Source organism: Protopterus annectens, chromosome 1.part0 (assembly GCF_019279795.1).
Source record: "Protopterus annectens isolate FY-2018-M chromosome 1.part0, PAN1.0, whole genome shotgun sequence".
Taxonomy (NCBI): domain Eukaryota; kingdom Metazoa; phylum Chordata; order Ceratodontiformes; family Protopteridae; genus Protopterus; species Protopterus annectens.
This window is the reverse complement of record NC_056725.1, coordinates 119,174,069-119,192,416: the sequence shown is the minus strand read 5'-3', so window position 1 is coordinate 119,192,416 and position 18,348 is coordinate 119,174,069. Positions and strand designations below refer to the sequence as shown.

The 18,348-nt window shown below is 43.3% G+C and overlaps 1 protein-coding gene across 5 annotated transcripts in view; it reads left to right on the top strand.

Annotated features, from left to right (window-relative positions):
- The window catches only part of RMND1 (required for meiotic nuclear division 1 homolog), a 611,103-nt gene extending 593,054 nt beyond the window's left edge, over positions 1-18,049 (top strand). For all 5 annotated transcript variants that reach the window (XM_044088165.1, XM_044088420.1, XM_044088253.1 and 2 more), the window contains exons 11-12: positions 5,519-5,635; positions 17,674-18,049. In XM_044088165.1, coding sequence (XP_043944100.1) covers positions 5,519-5,635; positions 17,674-17,706 — 150 coding nt within the window. In that variant the 3' untranslated portion in view covers positions 17,707-18,049. The remainder of the gene's footprint in view (positions 1-5,518; positions 5,636-17,673) is intronic.
- The last annotated feature ends 299 nt before the right edge of the window (positions 18,050-18,348 follow it).

Sequence of the window (18,348 nt, the reverse complement as noted above, 5' to 3'; positions counted from 1 at the left end):
TGGTCTATAAGAAGATTGTGTTTGAGGCCTTCCTCTGGAGCATCTATATCTACCCCTCTGAGGCCTGTCTTAAGTGGGAAAGGACCAATTTTTAGAAGGCCAATTCCTGCTAAATCTTGGTGGCTGTACTTGTAAGAAATCTTTAACTGTTTGCATGGATTTCGCCTTATCCTCCATCTTTTTAATCACCTCTTCAGCTTTTGATCCAAACAAAACATTATGCTGAACAGGAGCATCCAATAATTTAGCTTTTACTTGTTCTGGCAAATTTTGTTCCTTTAGCCATGCATGCCTTCTAATGACTGTGCCGGAGGCAGCAGCCCTACAAGAAGCCTCCAAGGCATCAAATCCACAGTGTAAACCATGCTTCCCAACTTGTTCAGTGCCATGCAATAAGTCATGTAATTCCTTATCATCTGCACAGGCAGAAATGGAAGTAAGCTTTTGTTTTAAAACAGACAAGAGAAATTGCTGGTATTTCAGCATATGAAACTGACAGTTTAAAGCCCTAATGGACAAAGTAGCAGAAGTGTACACTTTTTTGCCCCATCTTTCTAAGGATCTAGAATTCTTTTCAGTGGGAATGGGATTTTTGGCAGAAGCAGCCTTAACTCCCTTAGGACCCTGAGAAATGGTTTCAGGGTCAGCAGAAGGGTTCTTGTATAAAAACTGGTGGGAATCAGGAACCCTGTAATATCTATCAGGCTTAACAGGAGCAGGAGGAAAAGAGTCAGGGGTTAAGTTAGCCTCCGAAAAAGCATCATCCACAATATCCAAAACAGGAGGAATAGCCAGGGGTCTATGTTGGGGAAGAAGAAGAAAATCCCTTAGTCTTTTCTTAGATTCAGAATACTCCTGTCCTTCCCAGTGGAAATGTTCCCTCATTTCATGCAAAGTTTCCCCAAAAGAGAAATCCTCAGGGGGAGAAGCTGAAGGAATGGATTCCTCAGCATCAGAATCCTCATAAGGAGGGAAAGAATATTCCTGGTCAGAAGAAGAAACTGAAGAAACAGAAGTCTGATCAGAGGAATCATAATAAACATCCTGCCTTGACCTTTTATCTGGAGGGGGATGTGAACCCCTAATCATAGTAAGTAAATCTTCCTCCATCTTGAGTAACTGTTTCTGTGACTTGGGAGCTGGTTCAGAAGAGGCCTGTGTTGCAGTCTTTGATTTAGGAGTCTTTGCCTTTGCCTTTATTAGAAGCTGAGTAGGCCTGAAAACCCCTTCAGAAGCCGGTACCTGCACAGCTGCTCCAGACCATCCGAAGGAGCATTGTCCGAAGGTCCTGCAATAGAAATATTTAAAGGCCTGGTTGGCTTCTCATGAGAATCCGTTTCGGCCATCGGTTCTGAAATGGCCGACGACAGGGGCTGCAAAAGCGCCTCACTGACGACGGCCGAACCTGAAGCTGGCTCCGCTTGTGCACTATCATCAGATTTGGACCTCGGAGGCCTGTCTTTTTCCTTGCGACGTTTGTGAACTCCGGTAGCCGGAACCGTATCCGATGACATTTTGTAGTTAAAGCGCCTACCGAAGTAATGAAAAGCAAAATCGTACCTTCGTTTAATTGTACGTTGATTGAATCTAGCACAAAACCGACAACTAGCTATGTCGTGGTCAGGGCCTAAGCAAGGAATACAGTAAGAATGAAAATCCTTATGAGGTATTTGCTTCCCACATGAAATACAATTATTAACTTTTTCTGACATCGGACTGGAGCAAGAAAAAGTTTCCCCAACGGGGTACTTAGCTTTGAGTGGAGTAGAAAGTCTTCGGACTGAAGTTTATCAGAAAAATTCGTCAGGAGTCAGCCGACCGGCACTTGCGAACTGCTATCACCGCACGGCAAGAAAGACTGGAGAAGATGGCGTCGGCTGTCAGCTTTGTACTCCTGGCGCTCTGACGTCAGGGAGCATGGTTGAACAGCCGACGCCGGACCCAGACTTTGGGATTCTGGCCGACCGAGGGCTGCCTGCCGGCAGGGGAGAACCCTACAGTCATGACTGCAACAGTGAAACACGATGAACATCAAGGCATCTAACAACCACCAATCTATTTTAGCATAAGCAACATTAATTTAACTCTTTGAGACCCTAGCATATGTATTACAATCATTTAAAATCTCACACATTTTAAACACATAATCAAGGTGGCCCATCATAACAATACCACTCCTTTGTCAGGCTTCATTATTCTGTATTCCTTATTTAAGGCCAATTGAAAAAGACAATCATGTTCATTTATTGTTAAATTATCTTTAAACATACCATGAGTTTTCAACAGTTGCCTAAAATCCCGCTAACACATTTGCTCAAACAAATGAATAACAGGATTTGTAGGTGGAATAAAGAGAGTTTTCTTTCTCAGTGAAACAACATTATCATTTAACTTCTCCTTAGTATCATTAAAAATAATCACACGTTTAAGTGCCTAGTGTACAATTTCAAAATAATTAAAAGTCTCGAACTCTGGGACAAAAGTAAGACCTTTTTTAAGCAAGGTAAAATGTTCTTGTTTTAAAACCAAGTCACTAAAATTGTAGATGCTAAAGTCATCATAACTTAAAACTTGAAATTGGATTCCTTCCAAAACAGTCACAAAAACCTCTCCTTGCATCTCTGGTAGTTGAATTGCTTCCCACCATTCTTCATTTGAGGTTGTGGGGCCCCATTGCCAAGCCCGCCTGTCTATAACTCTTGATTCTGGTTCTTTAATCTCTCCGAATGCCTCAACAGGGGGCATTCCAAAAAAAAATTAATCTCAGAAGGTACTCACAATTTTATTAAAACAAACATTTTGATTCACTAAAGTGTCACCATACCTCCCTTCTGTCATTCTCCAAACAAAAATTATTGCTTTTAGGAGGTGGGTAGGCTTGTTTTTTGGCATATTCTCTAAAATCCCTTATCACCTTATGTTGTTTCCTTTCCCAGTTGTCCGAAATAAACTTATCGACCCCTTTAAACAAGTTATTATACTGATTTACAGTAATCAGAAATAACAAATCACTAGTGATACTGTCATTCAATTCATTAATTTCTTTTTTAAGAACTGCTAACTTACGTTGGTTATCTCACAACAGGATCCTCCTAATGTCCAAACCAGTTCTATCAAATAATTCCAATAACTCCCTATGCATAACAGAGCTTGGTTCTGTACCTGTAGGATATTTCCAGATACAAAGACCTCTGGGCACCTGGTTCAATGCAAGGGACTTGGACAAAAATAAATTATCCAACTGCAATGCCCTAAACTTCTTAGACAGGTGTTCTAAGGCGAGAAACTGCATTTGCAATGAGTGCCACACTCCTTGCTACTGGTACAGATGCTGAAGCTGATACAGCCAATGTAATTCCATCTTTAGCATCCGACAAAAGGGGTGAATGTAAAGTCAAATCATCCAACTGTGTCGAAGTCAATGAAACTGGCCCGCTAGCCAGCTTAATACCTCCTAAAGCTGTAGACACAGAATCCATCTGCACCGATAACGTATTTAAATCTCCAGCGGTGGAAACCATTATATAAAACCTTTTATGTCCCCGAAGAAAACCAATGGGAGGGTATTAACAATGTAGAACCACCAACCATGTTTCCTTGTTGTTTTATATTGTATTTTTTATTTTTTTGGTGCAAGTCCTCAGTTTTTGGTTTTATCAGAATTGATATTTAATGAATGTTGAATTTAATATACGGTGTGTGTGTGTGTGTGTGTGTGTGTGTGTGTGTGTGTGTGTATATATATATATATATATATATATATATATATAAAATGTATGTGTGTGTGTGTGTGTGTGTGCGCGCGCGTGTTTTTTCTCTGCTGGTTAAATGGTTTTAATTGAATCATTGGGTTACTGTCATGTGATTAGTTCTTTTGGTACATAAAGTATGTCCATGTGATGTTTATTCACTCTGAAGAAGACATTTAAGTTATTTGGTCGAAAGTGCTTAGTCTGTAGTTTAATAAAGTACCTTAGTCTCCTTGATTTCTTTTTGGCTGTGGTAATTTTTTTTAATTTTCAAAGCTTACTACCCTGTCTTTGTCTGGCCTAGTGAAAAGGGATGTAGCTGACTGTGATCACTAAGTGTTGGATTTGTAGAGTGGGATGGTGTTTTGGATTTAAGATAATTTAACTCTTGGTGACCATTTGTTGAAAATGCGCCTGAAGGTGATACAGTGCACTTTCACTGAGATGCCATCTTCATGGATCTAGGAGGCTTTAGCAATGATTGCCTTACAGCCTTAGTGTAAGACATTTTAGTGTGGGTTGGTATAGTGTGTAATGGTTCTGAAGGTTGCTCTCAGTCCATTTTTTTTTTTGTGAGACCTCCATATTTGTTAAACATTAGCATCTCTAACAAACAGAATTTCTTGTATTGAGTAGGAGTTCATTGTCTGAGAGCATAAGGTAGTTACTACACTGCCTATGGATACCAAGTGCAGTGAGGCTGGCAGGCTGACCTTGCATCAGGTCTGGTCTGGAGATTTTGAGAATTAATTAGGGTTACACTAAGCACTATATGTAGTTAATGAGAAATGTAATGGACTATACTGTGCAGGAATATAGCTATGCAGGTTTTTGTATGGAGTGTTTACACTGCGTTATTATATAAATTAATAAGGTAAATTATGTTTGTTTGGTAAGGGTGCATGTCCTCCCTGTGGTCGCGTGGGTTTCCTCCGGGTGCTCCAGTTTTCTCCCACATCACAAAGACATGCTGTAGGTGGATTGGACACTCTAAATTGGCCCTAGGTGTGCGTGTGTGTGCCTTCTGTGGAAGGTTGGGTGCCGGGCTGGCAACTCGACACTGTAAAACTCCACTGCCAATCATGAGCGGACAGGTGATCCGCTGTGGCGACCCCTAACCGGGAAAAAGCCGAAAGAAGAAGAAGGTGGTAAGGGTGCACTGCCTGTATGCTACTATCAGAATATAGCATGGCCATAAGGTAATGTGATAAAATATTGCTGGTGTGACTGGTTTTAATAAGTGTATTGGTGGGGGTTATGCCAGCAGATGAATACGGTACCTTTCTTTAGGGTTCATAAAAGAGCTGCCAGAATATGTTTTATTTGTTTTGACAGACATATAACATAATTCTAAAAAAACAACTTTAATCCCATGGTTTTAAAGTAAATTTGTTAGTGTTTTCTGTTGACCTTTTTTGAAGATAGTCTGGGTTAGGAGTTTCTGCAGTTGCTTATTTAAGGAGTTCATATGCAATTGTCCTTGAAACAGCTGCATTACATAAGCAGATGCTGTACATCTTGCTTTTTATGTAGCTCTCAATAGGGTAATTCCCATTGAAGCCTAATATCTGTGGCATTGTTTGCAGATTACTTTTTGTCATGTGTGCAGCTTGTCCTTTTTGGTGTTTCTTGAGCCACACCTTACATTTAATGTTGTGTGATTTTTTTTTATGAATGTGTTTTTAAGTCTATCCTGATGTGATACATTTGTTGTTATATTTACATTTCTGATTAATTAGAAATATGACTTGTGTATTCTCTTTGTAAAGGTGGTAAATGAAAAACTGCAGCATTGTACAGAACTGACTGATCTAATGAGGAACCATCTGAATGAGAAACGAGCTCTGCGTCTGGAGTGGATGATAGTTATTCTTATCACTATTGAGGTATGCCTAAAATGCATGGACATGTCTTAGATCTTCCTGTCCTCTGACTTTTGCTGTGACAACAGAAAATGGAAACATTGAACTAAAAAGGAGTACATCAGAGTGTAACAGCTTCTCTATTAAAACAGTAAACCAGTCATGTTTATTTGTTATTTGTTTGTTTAACTGAGTAAACTCAGTAGACATAACTGTCATTGTTTTTAGGAACAACCTGAGTTTTTCAGAGTCGTGCTGTTTGCATGTGGAAGTTGAAAGAATCATACCTAGGACTACAGGCATACCTGTCAACCTAGAAACATTAAAAATCTGGACAAAGGCCCATGAAAAATATATACAACTGGCCAAAAATCTGGACACTGATTAACATAAAATGTGCATATATAATTATGTAACCCAGCACATTCTGGTGGAATTGTGGAATACCAACATTCAAACACAAATTGAAGAACAGGCAAAATATTAAGTAAAAAATATAACCAGAACAAAAGTTTTATTTATATTAACATTTGAACTTGTATAAAACTTTGAATACCCCCCCCCCATTATTTAAGGCTTTATCCAGATGTCTTGTGTTAGGAAGTTGAGCAGTATGAAGTACATTTGCTAGCAATATGGCGGATATATGGATGCACCCTAATGCTCCCTCCTCATGCACAGGAATAAGACACACTCAGTCAGCTTGGTGGGTGTTCAGAGCTCACTTGTTCTCCTTCTCCTTACTTAAACTAATAAAGAACCCAAATGCATGAAGATTTTCTCAGTTCTCTGATTTCTGAATCTGTTGCCTTTTAACAAGGTTATTAAAAAAGATATCTTCAGAAATTGATAGGCATAGTACAGCACTTTTGCATTCAACAGAGTATCAGTGTGATGCAAAATTCCGAGGCACACTCAGTAAAAGCAACAATCACATATCTGCCATTGTGATACTTTTTAATATAAACAAGAACATTAAAGCAAACAGCATTTTTATCACCCATCTCACTATGTCCAGCATATGGAAAACACTGCCAGAAGGCATGCTTTATTACTTTCCTCAAAATCCTCTGATAAAGGAAAGAAGACCCTCTTTGGCACTGACAGATTCTTTGGAGCAGAGATCGAAAATGTCAAAATCTCCCAAGCTTGTGGAGTCTGTCACCTAGTCGGAGCCTTTGGCACCGATCTCTACTGCATTGGATCCAGCTTCTTTGGCTCCGATTTTATCTGGTAAGGATAGAGCAGATTCATTGATGTCTGATAATTCAACTAGTCCCTTCAAACCTGTTTTGACACTACCAAGGACACTGTACTCTCCGACTTTTGATCTGGTTCCATCGAGGTTACCATCTCCCTATCCAGTTGAAGGTCCCCATATTCTTCTTCTTCCCACTTAATCAGGAGCATTACTGAAAAAGATGTGGAATGGATGGTGCAGAAAATTTTATGGATGCAGGGCATCACTAAGTCCCACTCTGCCTCGACCCTTATGGTGCCAGGTCTGTCTAAAGCATCCACCCGTCCTCTTCATCCTTCTGACTTCAGGACAAGCTTCAGAGTCACTGGATCCAATACACCCAGTGCCTTTCAGCTGTGATCTGAAGATGTCCTCTTCCTCGGATCAAACCTTTGCTCTGAGTTCTTTGGCCTTTTCAGAGTCAGAGAGTCCCTGGAGCCATAGTAAGCTGTGCAAACCTCAAATGCTCTTGTCTCCCAGGTCTTCAGAGCAGTCTATGTGTCTTGGGGCTTCGGGGAAGGTTAGCTCTGCTCTGGCTTCAACCTCTGGCAAACTGTCTTTGGACAGGAGTGGACCCCCTCCCAAAAGTATGGCTTGTCAGAGCCAGAGTCCTCGTCCATTCAGGAGTGGTCAGCCTTTGGGGCTTTGGAGAAGGCTATAGCTGCCACTGCATCTAAAAGGACACCCCCCCCCTCACATCCACAATCCCATCAAGACACCCTGTGTTCCTCTTTTTACCACAATGTTCCACAAGGACAGTGGGATCTCAGGCGCTAGGATACCCATCCTGGTACCCCTGACTCTTCCGATACCTCCCCAGACTTACCCCACTGAGGAGGTCCCTATGAAGAGACTTTGCAAGAGGAAGCATTTAGACTCCACGGAGGAGTCAGCCACAGAAGACATTGACCTCGATGAGGGAAAAGGATCCCCACGGTCACCCCGTGAGGATGTTTCCTTTGGGGAGATTCTGAAACAGAGGGGAGGCTGGCAGTCCAGTAATCATTCACCTGAGGAGTTGGTGTACCTGGCGGCCTTTGGTTCCTGCCCAACTACCTCCTGGGTGACTTCACCCACTGATGAGCTCATAGGTTTGATCACTCGGTGGTCGTGGGAGACTCTGGATTCCATCAAGCCCATTCCCCAGAGACCAAATAAAATTATAACTGCTCCATCTAACAAGGCCTCCTGAACAAAAGGGGTTTCAGTAAATGCCATTGTGGTGGTGGCAGCGGCCAAGAAGAAACTTTTCGAAGAGAGTTCAACTATCCATCCTCTTAATAAAGATTCTAGGACGATAGATGTGGGAAGCGAGTTTTCTCTTCAGCAACCTTTGCCCTCTGGTCTCTGAATCACATTTCACCAGGTTACAAAGGGATCTGATCAAAGAGCTTTCAGAAACCCTTGAAGGACCAGGTAGCTGAGGGAGCTAAAGAGAAAGTAGCTTCCCAGTTAGCCACCCTATATTCTGTAGCTAACTCTTCCACGAGGCTCATCGCATGCAGCCGAAGGATCTAGCAGATTGGTGGGTTCTGGCATCTCTATGTGGAGGCATGCCTGGATGCGCCTTTGAGATTTTGCAAAAACTTTTAAGTCATCTTTCATCAATGCTTCATTTGACAGCATGTCTCTTTTTGGTCCCAAAGTCAAAGATACACTATCCAGGTGTGAGAATGGAAGGTAAGACTCTTTCTGCTGTGGGCATACGTTTCTCTGCTCCTCAGACACCTTATCATAAGGGTCAGAGAGATAGCAGAAAAATGTGGTTCAGGAAGTCTCAGGGTCCTGCCAAGACACAGGTGGAGAGTTTCCCCCAGAGGCAGAAGTGGGAACAATAATGGAAGATGCCATCCTCGCAGCAGAGAAAGTCCGCCATTACCAAGGATCCTGGGAATCTTTCTTTGGAAGCCCTTTCAGTGCTCGGAGGCAGCCTGGGGTCGACTATCCCTGCACTGGAGATCCTAGCAAAAGATAACTTCCGGTAAGTGGTTGCAGTGGATAATATCCAGGGGTTACCAAATTCCCTTTTCTCAACAACCCCCTTCCAGGAAGAGGATTCCAGAAGTTCCACCCAGTCAAAGGGATCAGGGAGTCATTCAGATCCAAAGACTGCTAGAAAAGAGTCATCGAGGAGGTTCCCTGAGATCAGATAGGATACCGAACTTACTCAGGGTTCTTTTTAGTTCCAAAGAAAACAAGGGACTGGAGACAGTCCGACATTGCAAGTTCCGAATGGTCATGGTTCAGTCCATACTTCCTTTTCTGGAACAGGACAACTGGATGTGCTCTATAAACCTTCAGGATGCATATTACCATATAAAAATGGACAGACGCTCCAGGAGATATTTATGCTTCTGGCTAGGAGCCAGTCATTACCAGTTCAGAGCACTGCCCTTCGGTCTCACTATCACCCCCAGAGTGTTCATCAAATGCATGGCAGTGGTTGCGGCTCACCTAAGGCAACAACGATTCTGGGTGTTTCCTTATTTAGACTGGCTCACATCTGCCCCAACCAGGCATCTGCTTAGCCATGTAAGAGACTCTGTTCTTCAAGATTGCTCTGAGCTAGACATAACCATAAATTTCCAAAAAATCACCTGGAACCAACTCAAACACTAGAGTTCATATGAGCACTGCTGGACACCACTCAAATGATTGCAAAACTTCCTCCTTCCAGAGTGTTAACAATCTGACGGCAAACTTTAAGGTTAATCAGGAATAAGAAGGTTGCTGCCTGCCATGTTGTACAGGTGTTAGGATCTATGGCTGTGGTATTTGTGTTTGTTCCATTAGCCATGTTTCACATGTAAATCCTGCAATGGCATCTGGCTGCTTAGTGGTCAGTAATCCACCAACTGGTGTCTCACCAAATTCTTATAACAGACATATGCAAAAAGAATCTTTCATGGTGGATTCATTCAGAGCAGGTGACACAAGTTTGGCCATTTATACCCCCCCTTAACCACAAGCAATAGTGACCACAGATGCTTCCCAGATAGGGTGGGCAGGCATTATCTGGGGAAGACAGTCAAAGGAACCTGGGCCACGGACGTGGTCAAGCTACACATAAACCTCCTGGAGATGAGGGCAGTGCTTCTAGTGTTGCAGGCATTTCAGACTGCTCTTCCTCTGGGGTGGTAGACATTCAGTCAGACAACATGTCAATGGTATAGTATATAAACAAGCAAGGAGGAACCAGATCATACCCTCTGTGTTGAGGAGCACTCGGGGTGTGGCAATGGGCGATCTTATCCAACCGCTTATAGCAATGCATATTCCAAGACGGTCCCACATCATAGCGGACAAGTTGAGCAGAGCCATTCTCATGCCTCACGAGTGGTCTTTCAACCAAAACATACCCGGAGAACATTCCCTCACATAGGGCCAGCCTTACTGCAATCTCTTTGCCTCTCCCCTAAACAACAAATGCAGCAGCTACTTCACCCTAATTCCACCACTAGGACAGTCCCTGAGGGGATACTGTAATACACGATTGGCCTCCCATTCTATTGTATGCTTCCCCCCATTCCCTTGATTCCCAAATTCCTTCAAAAAGCCAGCAGTTTGAAGAGAGCAGTAATCCTCTTTGCCCTCTGTTGGCCTTGACAAATCTGGTTTCCATTCCTCTGGCCTCATTTACAGAAGGAGCCCCATATTCTAGAACCCATACCAGACATACTGTTACACCACACAGGAATGCTTTATCCCATCCTTCACAACCCCAAACTGACAGCTTGGTTCCTCCAGTTCCGTTGATTGCCAGACAACCTATGCTCTCCTCCCCGGTCCATCATATTTTGAAGTCCTCCCATAAGTCATCCACTCAAAAACTCTATAGGAGTAAATGAAAGAGGTTTGTAATTTGGGCTCAATAATGCAATATGGTTCCTCTCATAGCCCCTATTCACTCTATTCTAGAATTTTTGGCCCATCTTTTCAGTAATGGAGCTGCTGCTTCTACTATTATGGTGCAGTTAGCAGCCATTTCAAATTTTCACATTGGTACAGACAACTTCTCTCATTTCCCACAAACTTTGCAAAGCCTTCTTAAAAGGGACTGTGTTGCTAAGCCCTGCCCACAAGAATCCTTCTCCACCTTGGGATCTTAATTTGGTACTATGTCTTAATTGCTCAACCACCATTCGAACCTGCAGCCACTTGTGATGTTAAGTTACTTTCCTGGAAAACTTATCTTTTTGAAATTCAGGCAGTATCTTCCCATAAGACAGAGTTGTTTCACAAACCAGTGTTAATCAGGCCATACATTTGCCTGTTTTCTTCCCTAATTTTAGTAATAAGGATGAATATGTCCTGCACTTATTAGATGTTCATAGAGTATTATGTTTCTATTTACATAGATCTAAAAAGTTTTTGAAAGCAAGCCAATTGTTTATTGCCTTTGCAGGCTCTAGGAAAGGCCTTCCAGTTTCCAAAGTTACCTTGTCAAAATGGCTTTCTAGTTGCATTTCCTTCATTTTTACACTTCAAAAGGCATGAAACCTTTAAATCTATTTGAGCTCACTCTACCAGGGCAATGGCCACATCTGCAGTCTTCAGACGAATGCTTCCATGGATGATATTTGTGCAGCAGCCACATGGGCAAACCATCATACCTTTGTTACTCATTGAAAGTTAGATTTGGTCTCCAGGGGAAGAGCTTCCTTTGGTTCGATGGATGTTTTTCGTGTTTCACTGTTGCAGTCATCACATTTGGGTTATCCTGCCAGGAGTAGCCCTCAGTCGGGCCGAATACCAGAGGCTTAGTATTTCTGTGTCTGTTGCTGTCGCTCCAGGACTGATGTCAGGTCGTCAGTGGTATAAAATTAGGCAGCCGATGTCATTACACCAGTCTTTCTTGCCAAGGAGCCCGAAGCAGAAGCAGTTCGCACGAGTGCCGATCGGCCGCTACCTGAGTTTTCGTTTCCGAATTGAAGTTGAAGTCTTCTAAAGCTAAGTACCCCATTGGGGATCCTTTTTTCTTGCTCTAACCGATGTCAGAAAAAGTTGACAATTGTCTCGCCTGTGGAAAGCAAATACTACACTGATACTTCCATTCTTCCTGCATCACTTGTTTAGGCCCAGACCACGACGTTCCCCACTGTCACTTTTGTGCTTTGTTCAATGCCAGACCTATACGTTGTCGGGCCCTTATTGTAGCTAGATATTTTCGCTCACAGTCCTCTAATTCCGATATGGCTTCGGTAAGCCATCCGATTACAGATATTCTGAAAAAACGTAAGGATAAAGACATAGATAGCACAGGTCCAAAACTGCCGACGATGCTTCCGTTAAGCTAGTCATCAGTTCTCCAGTCCTCAGTGAGGCATTTCCGCCGCCCCTGATGCCCACTTCAGTTGATTCACAGGCCGCTACCGAGACCCTTTCGGAGTCCGGTATGCCGCAAGACTCTTATTCGACTAAGGATCCTACGGATGTTTCTACCTTGGATGGGTCTGGAGCCACTGAGCAGGCACCGGCTTTCGAGGACGTACTTTGCACTACTGTTACTTGATGCAGGCCAACTACTTCTTTCGCATCTTCAATTCTTTCTAAAACAACCGAGTTTCTAAGGCCCAGGGTACAAACCACACCCAAATAAAATGACAACCCAAGCTCAGGCACCTGCTTCCTTGCTTCAGTCTCAAATGCTTAAAATGGTGGAAGACCTTATTATGCTTATTAGGGGAAGCCAGGCTACCCCTTCCAAACGAAAAAGAGACTTGTCCCCAGTAGTTTTATCTGAACAGGAGTCCGATGACTCTGATGCATTTGAATATGAAGATATGCAGCCCCCCCTTCTGCTTATGAGGATTCTGATGCAGAGGAATCCATTCCTTCTGTCTCTCCACTAGAGGATTTTTCATTTGGGGAAACCCTACATACTTTAAGGGAGCATTTCCAATGGGAATGTCAGGACTATCCTCAGTCAAAAAAGAGGCTCAGGGAATTCTCAGATCTACCACAGCACAGACCTTTGGCCATTCCTCCTGTCCTGGATGTTATGGATGATGTTTTTATGGAATCCAGTCTGACTCCTGACACCCTTCCTCCTGTTCCCAGGCAACCTGACAGCTATTACAGAGTCCCTGACTCTCACAAATTTATTTTCAAAAATCATACTGCTGACCCTAAGGTCATATCTCAAGGATCCAATGTAATCAAAGCAACTTCGTCTAAGAATCCCACCCCCTCAGATAGGGATTCCCGAGCATTAGACAGATGGGGTAAAAAAGTATACACCTCTGCTACTCTTGCTATTAGAGCATTAAATTTTCAGTTCTGCATGCTGAAATATCAGCAACATGCCATGGAACTCTTCAAACAAAAAATATCTTCCTTTCCTGCTTGTGCAGAAAATAAAGAATTACAAAAGTTAATGCATTCTGCAAGTAAAGTAACTAAGCACACCTTTCAATGTGGCTTTGATGCCCTAGATGCATCTTGCAGGGCAGAAATCACTGGTTCTGTCCTTAGAAGGCATGCTTGGCTTAAGGAACAGACCTTGCCAGACCATTATGTCAAATCCAAATTATTGGACGCACCCTTGAACAAAGACAACTTATTTGGCACCAAGGCAGAAGAGGTCTTAAAAAGATGGAAGAAAAAGCTAAATCTATGCAGACAGTAAAAGACTTCTTACAGGTCCAGCCACCAAGGTTCAGTAGGCATTGCCCCTCCAAGCACTGGTCCTTTCCTGCCCCCTCCAGGCCAGCTCAGCCCATACCCAGGGGAAGCAGACCCCCCCCCAGACAACAGCCCCAGGAAATGCAGAGATGTAAGCAATGGAGTTCCTCCTCTTCAAAAATAGGGAGTGCAAAGCCTCCCCCTTATGGTAAGAACTCACAATGACTTTACACTTCCACTCCTTCCCTCTGCCCACCTGCTTGTTCTTTTAGGAGGAAAACTCTCCTTCCACACAAACAACTGGGCCACCATTACCAACGACTGCTGGGTCCTCATCATAGTGTCCCAGAGATACAAATTGTATTTCCACACACAGTGTTCCCCGATCTTCCTCCAAACCAGTGGGCAGAGGTCAAAAACAAGTCCTTTCCCTGCTCTCCATGAGGGCAATACAGCATGCTCTTGCAGAACAGATAGGCCAAGGTTTCTACTCCAGACTCTTCCTGGTACCCTGAAAAGAGGACACATGGCACCCCTTCCTCAATCTATCCATTCTAAACACCTTTCTGGTGATACCAAATTTAAAATCCTCACCCTCCAGCAGCTCCTACCAATGCTTGCTTGGTTAGCCACCCTAGACCTAAAAGAGGCATACCTACACATCCCAATCAGGGAATTATGCAGGAAATACCTACGTTTCAGGGCAGGATCTGTGCACTTTCAGTTTTCTGCGCTTCCCGTTGGCTTATCCACTGCTCCCAGAGTTTTCACAAAATGTCTGGCTCCCACCATTGCTTTTTGCAGACAAAGAAATATTCAAATTTACCCATACTTAGACGAATGCCTAATTCAGGCAGACAGTCAGGAAAAGCTGCTACAGCACCTGACTTTTGTAAAGGACCTACAGACTTCCCTGGGATATACTGTCAATGAAAAGAAATCAAAACTAATCCCCACACAAAAAAATTATTCCTATTCCTGGGAGCAAGCCTGGACACAGTATCCCAGATGACATTCCTTACTGCAGAAAAACAAGCCTACCTGACAGGCTACTTCTCTCAACTAGCCACCAGAACTCAGTTATCTGCAAGGAAAATCCTGCAAGCTCTAGGGTTCATGGCCACCTGCATTCTTCTCATTCCATATGCCAGACTGCATATGAGGAAACTACAGTGGTATCTAAAAAGTCTTTGGTGTCAACACTCTCAAGACCTGGAAACTCTCATACCAATGATACCTTGTCTAAGGAAAGATTTCCTTTGGTGGGCAATGGCATGCAACCACAACAAGGGACTTACTTCCCTTCTCACAACCCCACTCCACCCAGAACCTCAACATAGATGCATCAGACTATGCCTGGGGTGCACACATGGACGGCAGGTGCATTCAGGGCCATTGGAGCCCAAATCAAATACATCTGCACATCAATCAAAAAGAGATGCTAGCTGTTCAGCATGCCCTGACAGCTTTCAGACCCCTACTCTCCCTGGGGCCTCTACTGATCAAAACAGACACCATAGTGATGTGGTATATCAACAAGCAGGGAGGGACTCACTCTTATCCTCCCTGCAGGCTACACAGCCTCAGCCATGCAACTACACCTGCTAGCACAATTCCTGCCAGGCTCTCTAAACTATCTGGCAGACAACTTAAGCAGAAACTTGCTAGACCAACATGAGTGGCAGCTAGACCACAAAACATTCTCCCTTGTAACCCATAAATGGGGCACCCCAAAGGTCAACCTCTTTGCCTCCCACTCCAGTCATCAGCTCAACAAATTCTACACCAGGGAACCTCACAGCAAGGCCTGGAAAGTGGATGCTCTGTCCTTCCAGTGGGTAAACCTCTCGGTCTATGCATTTCCCCCTCTGCCACTCATTTCTAGGGTACTGCTCAAAATAAGGGAGGAAAAACTGAGGGCAATTCTGATTGCCCCAGACTGGCCACGCCAGCACTGGTACCCACTGCTGCACAGACTGTCACCCTTGCCACCATGGCACCTACCTCAGATCCCAACACTTCTGACCCAGAGGAATGGGGAAGTCATGCATCCCCAATTGCAAACCCACAACCTGGCAGCCTGGCTTATTCCCTGACCTCTCCTCAAGCTGCCAGCCTAAGAAAACAAGTCCTGGATGTTATACGTGAGGCCAGATGCCCCAGCACTAGAAAATCCTATGCTGAGAAGTGGAAAATGTTTTGCACCTGGATCCAGGCTAAGGGAGCCGGAATGGCACACCCCTCCCTACCTCTCATCCTGGATTACCTGGCAGACCTACTACACAAGGGTATATCCTTCTCTTCTATTAAAATTCATGCCTCTGCCATCTCTGCTCATTACAGCACAGAGCCACCTGTCTTCTCACACCCTGTCATCAAACAGTTCCTAAGAGGGGCTAACAACTTAAGGCCACCCAGAAGAGCTCCTACCTCAGCTTGAGACCTTAACTTTGTGCTGGAAAAGCTCACCCTACCCTCTTTGAACCTGCAGCTTCAGCAGAATTAAAATTTATCTCTTGGAAGACAGCCTTGCTTCTGGCCATCACTTCAGCTAGAAGAGTATCAGAGCTACAAGCACTCATGGCTGTAGAGCCCTTCATCATTTTCCATGCTGACAGGGTCTCCCTCAGGACTAACACATCCTTCATGCCTAAATTGGTGTCCAGTGTGGCTCTCAACCAATCCATTCATTTGCCCACCTTTTTCCCTAACCCACAAAACAAGGGGGAAAGGATTCTGCACTCTCTAGATGTGCACAGACAGCTCAGATTCTCTCTGGACAGGTCTAAATCTTTTAGAAAAACTAATCAATTGCTAGTCAGCTTTGCAGCAGGGGCAGAGGGCAAGGCCATATCCAAACAAACAATCTCCAAATGGATAGCACACTGCATCCATTTCTGCTACAAACAGCATGGGAAACAGCCCCCAAAGGGGGTCAGGACACATTCCACCAGAGCAACCTCCACCTCTGCAGCTTTTCTCAGAGGGGTCCCCACCAGGGACATCCTGGCGGCTGCAACATGGGCATCTGTTCATAGCTTCACCAAGCCTTACCACCTGCCTATCTTCTCCAGATCCAGGGCAGGCCAGCCCCCAGTCTTCTTGATTGCCTCCTCCCTTTTCTTCAGCTTTGGGAATCAGCATAGTACAGTGGTGCACACTTACCATAAATGTAGATGTTCGAGTGTATTCAATGTTGCAGTCCTGGTTACCCTCCCTCCATCCCCCTTGTATCTCTCTCTCTCTCTCTTCCTCTCCTTCAGGAAATTTCTGGTATTTACTTTCTACTGGTGGTGTTCTTCCACCATAACCTAGCTCCCTATTTGGGGGCGCCTGATAGTTAGGGCAAGAAAAACTGATGTAATCGTGTCAGCTGCCTGATTTTATACCACTGACGACCTGATGTCAGTCCTGGAGCGACAGCAACCGACACAGAAATACTAAGCCTCTGGTATTCGGGCCGACTGAGGGCTACCCCTGGCAGGATAACCCAAATGTGATGACTGCAACAGTGAATACACTCGGACATCTACATTTATGGTAAGTGTACACAACTGTACTTTCTGAGTAACATTCTCCTGTGAGTCCACCCCAGGTAAAAGTACCTGGGGACTCAGTCCCATATGTGAGGATAAGATGAAAAATTGACAATATCAGATAAAGAAGTTGTGTACTCACCGTAATATTCCATCTGTATTGTCAATTGTTCATCTCTCCTCACATCCTTTCCCTCCAGCCCCCTTCCTTGGGGTTCCTGGTTGAACGAGAAGAGATTTTCAAGTATTAGGGTATTTTTCCCTATTCTCCAGAAATGGTCTCCTTTAAAATCTTTTTGAGCTTTAAAAAACTAAAATTCATTCTTCCATGGTAATAATTCTAGCAAACAAGATCTGAGGTAATGGGGAGAGATGCATTGTGGGCAAGGGGAGGTATCCAGGAGCTTTTTTGGTTGCCACGAGCTTAGTAACGTCCGAGTCAGATCCAGTGGATTGTATCCGGACATATGTGAGGAGAAATTAAAAATCAACAATACAGATGGAAAGTTATGGTGAGTACATACCTACTTTTTTTGTATGTAATTAATAATCTTGTATATACAATATCATAGAGACCAGTTATCTTAGATGAATGTTATGCTTGTATACCCAAGATATATATTGCATTTAAATGTATATTTTTTTCTCCTTTTTAATCCTAGGTGATGTTTGAGCTTACCAGGTTCATTTTCTAACCATTGAGAACCTGTTTCTTCAGAGAATCCTAAGAATGTGAAGACCAGTTTACTTGCTAGATGAAAAAAATGAATCATGTTAACCATAATGTTCCTTACAAAATTCACTGTCATACTGTATAGTAATGTTTTACAGAAATATTTTAAACATGGTTGAAATACGATGTAGATGTTTGAAAAGACAGTATTATGCCACATATCATGTGTCAACCCTTCTGTGTAAAAATGGAGGTGGTGTTAAAAATAATTGTATCATACCATTCACATTTAGTCCCTCTAAATAGAGAAAACAGATATTAAGAAGCTGTAAAACAGTATCAGGTAAATAAATGTTTAAACTTTTGTTCTCTTGTCTTCTTGTATATACATAAAGTTTACATAGTCAGATTGACTTTTCAGCTATTCCAGTGCATTTGCTAACTTTTATCAGCAGTCTGAATTTATACAGAAAATTGCCTTGCAATTTAGCTAGTGTAGCAGGTCTCCATATTCAAGATCATTTACAGAATTTTAGAAAACAGCTGCTTTCAGACTGTGATGTTGTGTGGCGTAATGGTGAGGGAGATCATTGTTTGCAGTGCACATACATGCACAGATTAAACACTGTTTTGTTTTACATCCTGTCTGTACCAACACTTGTTG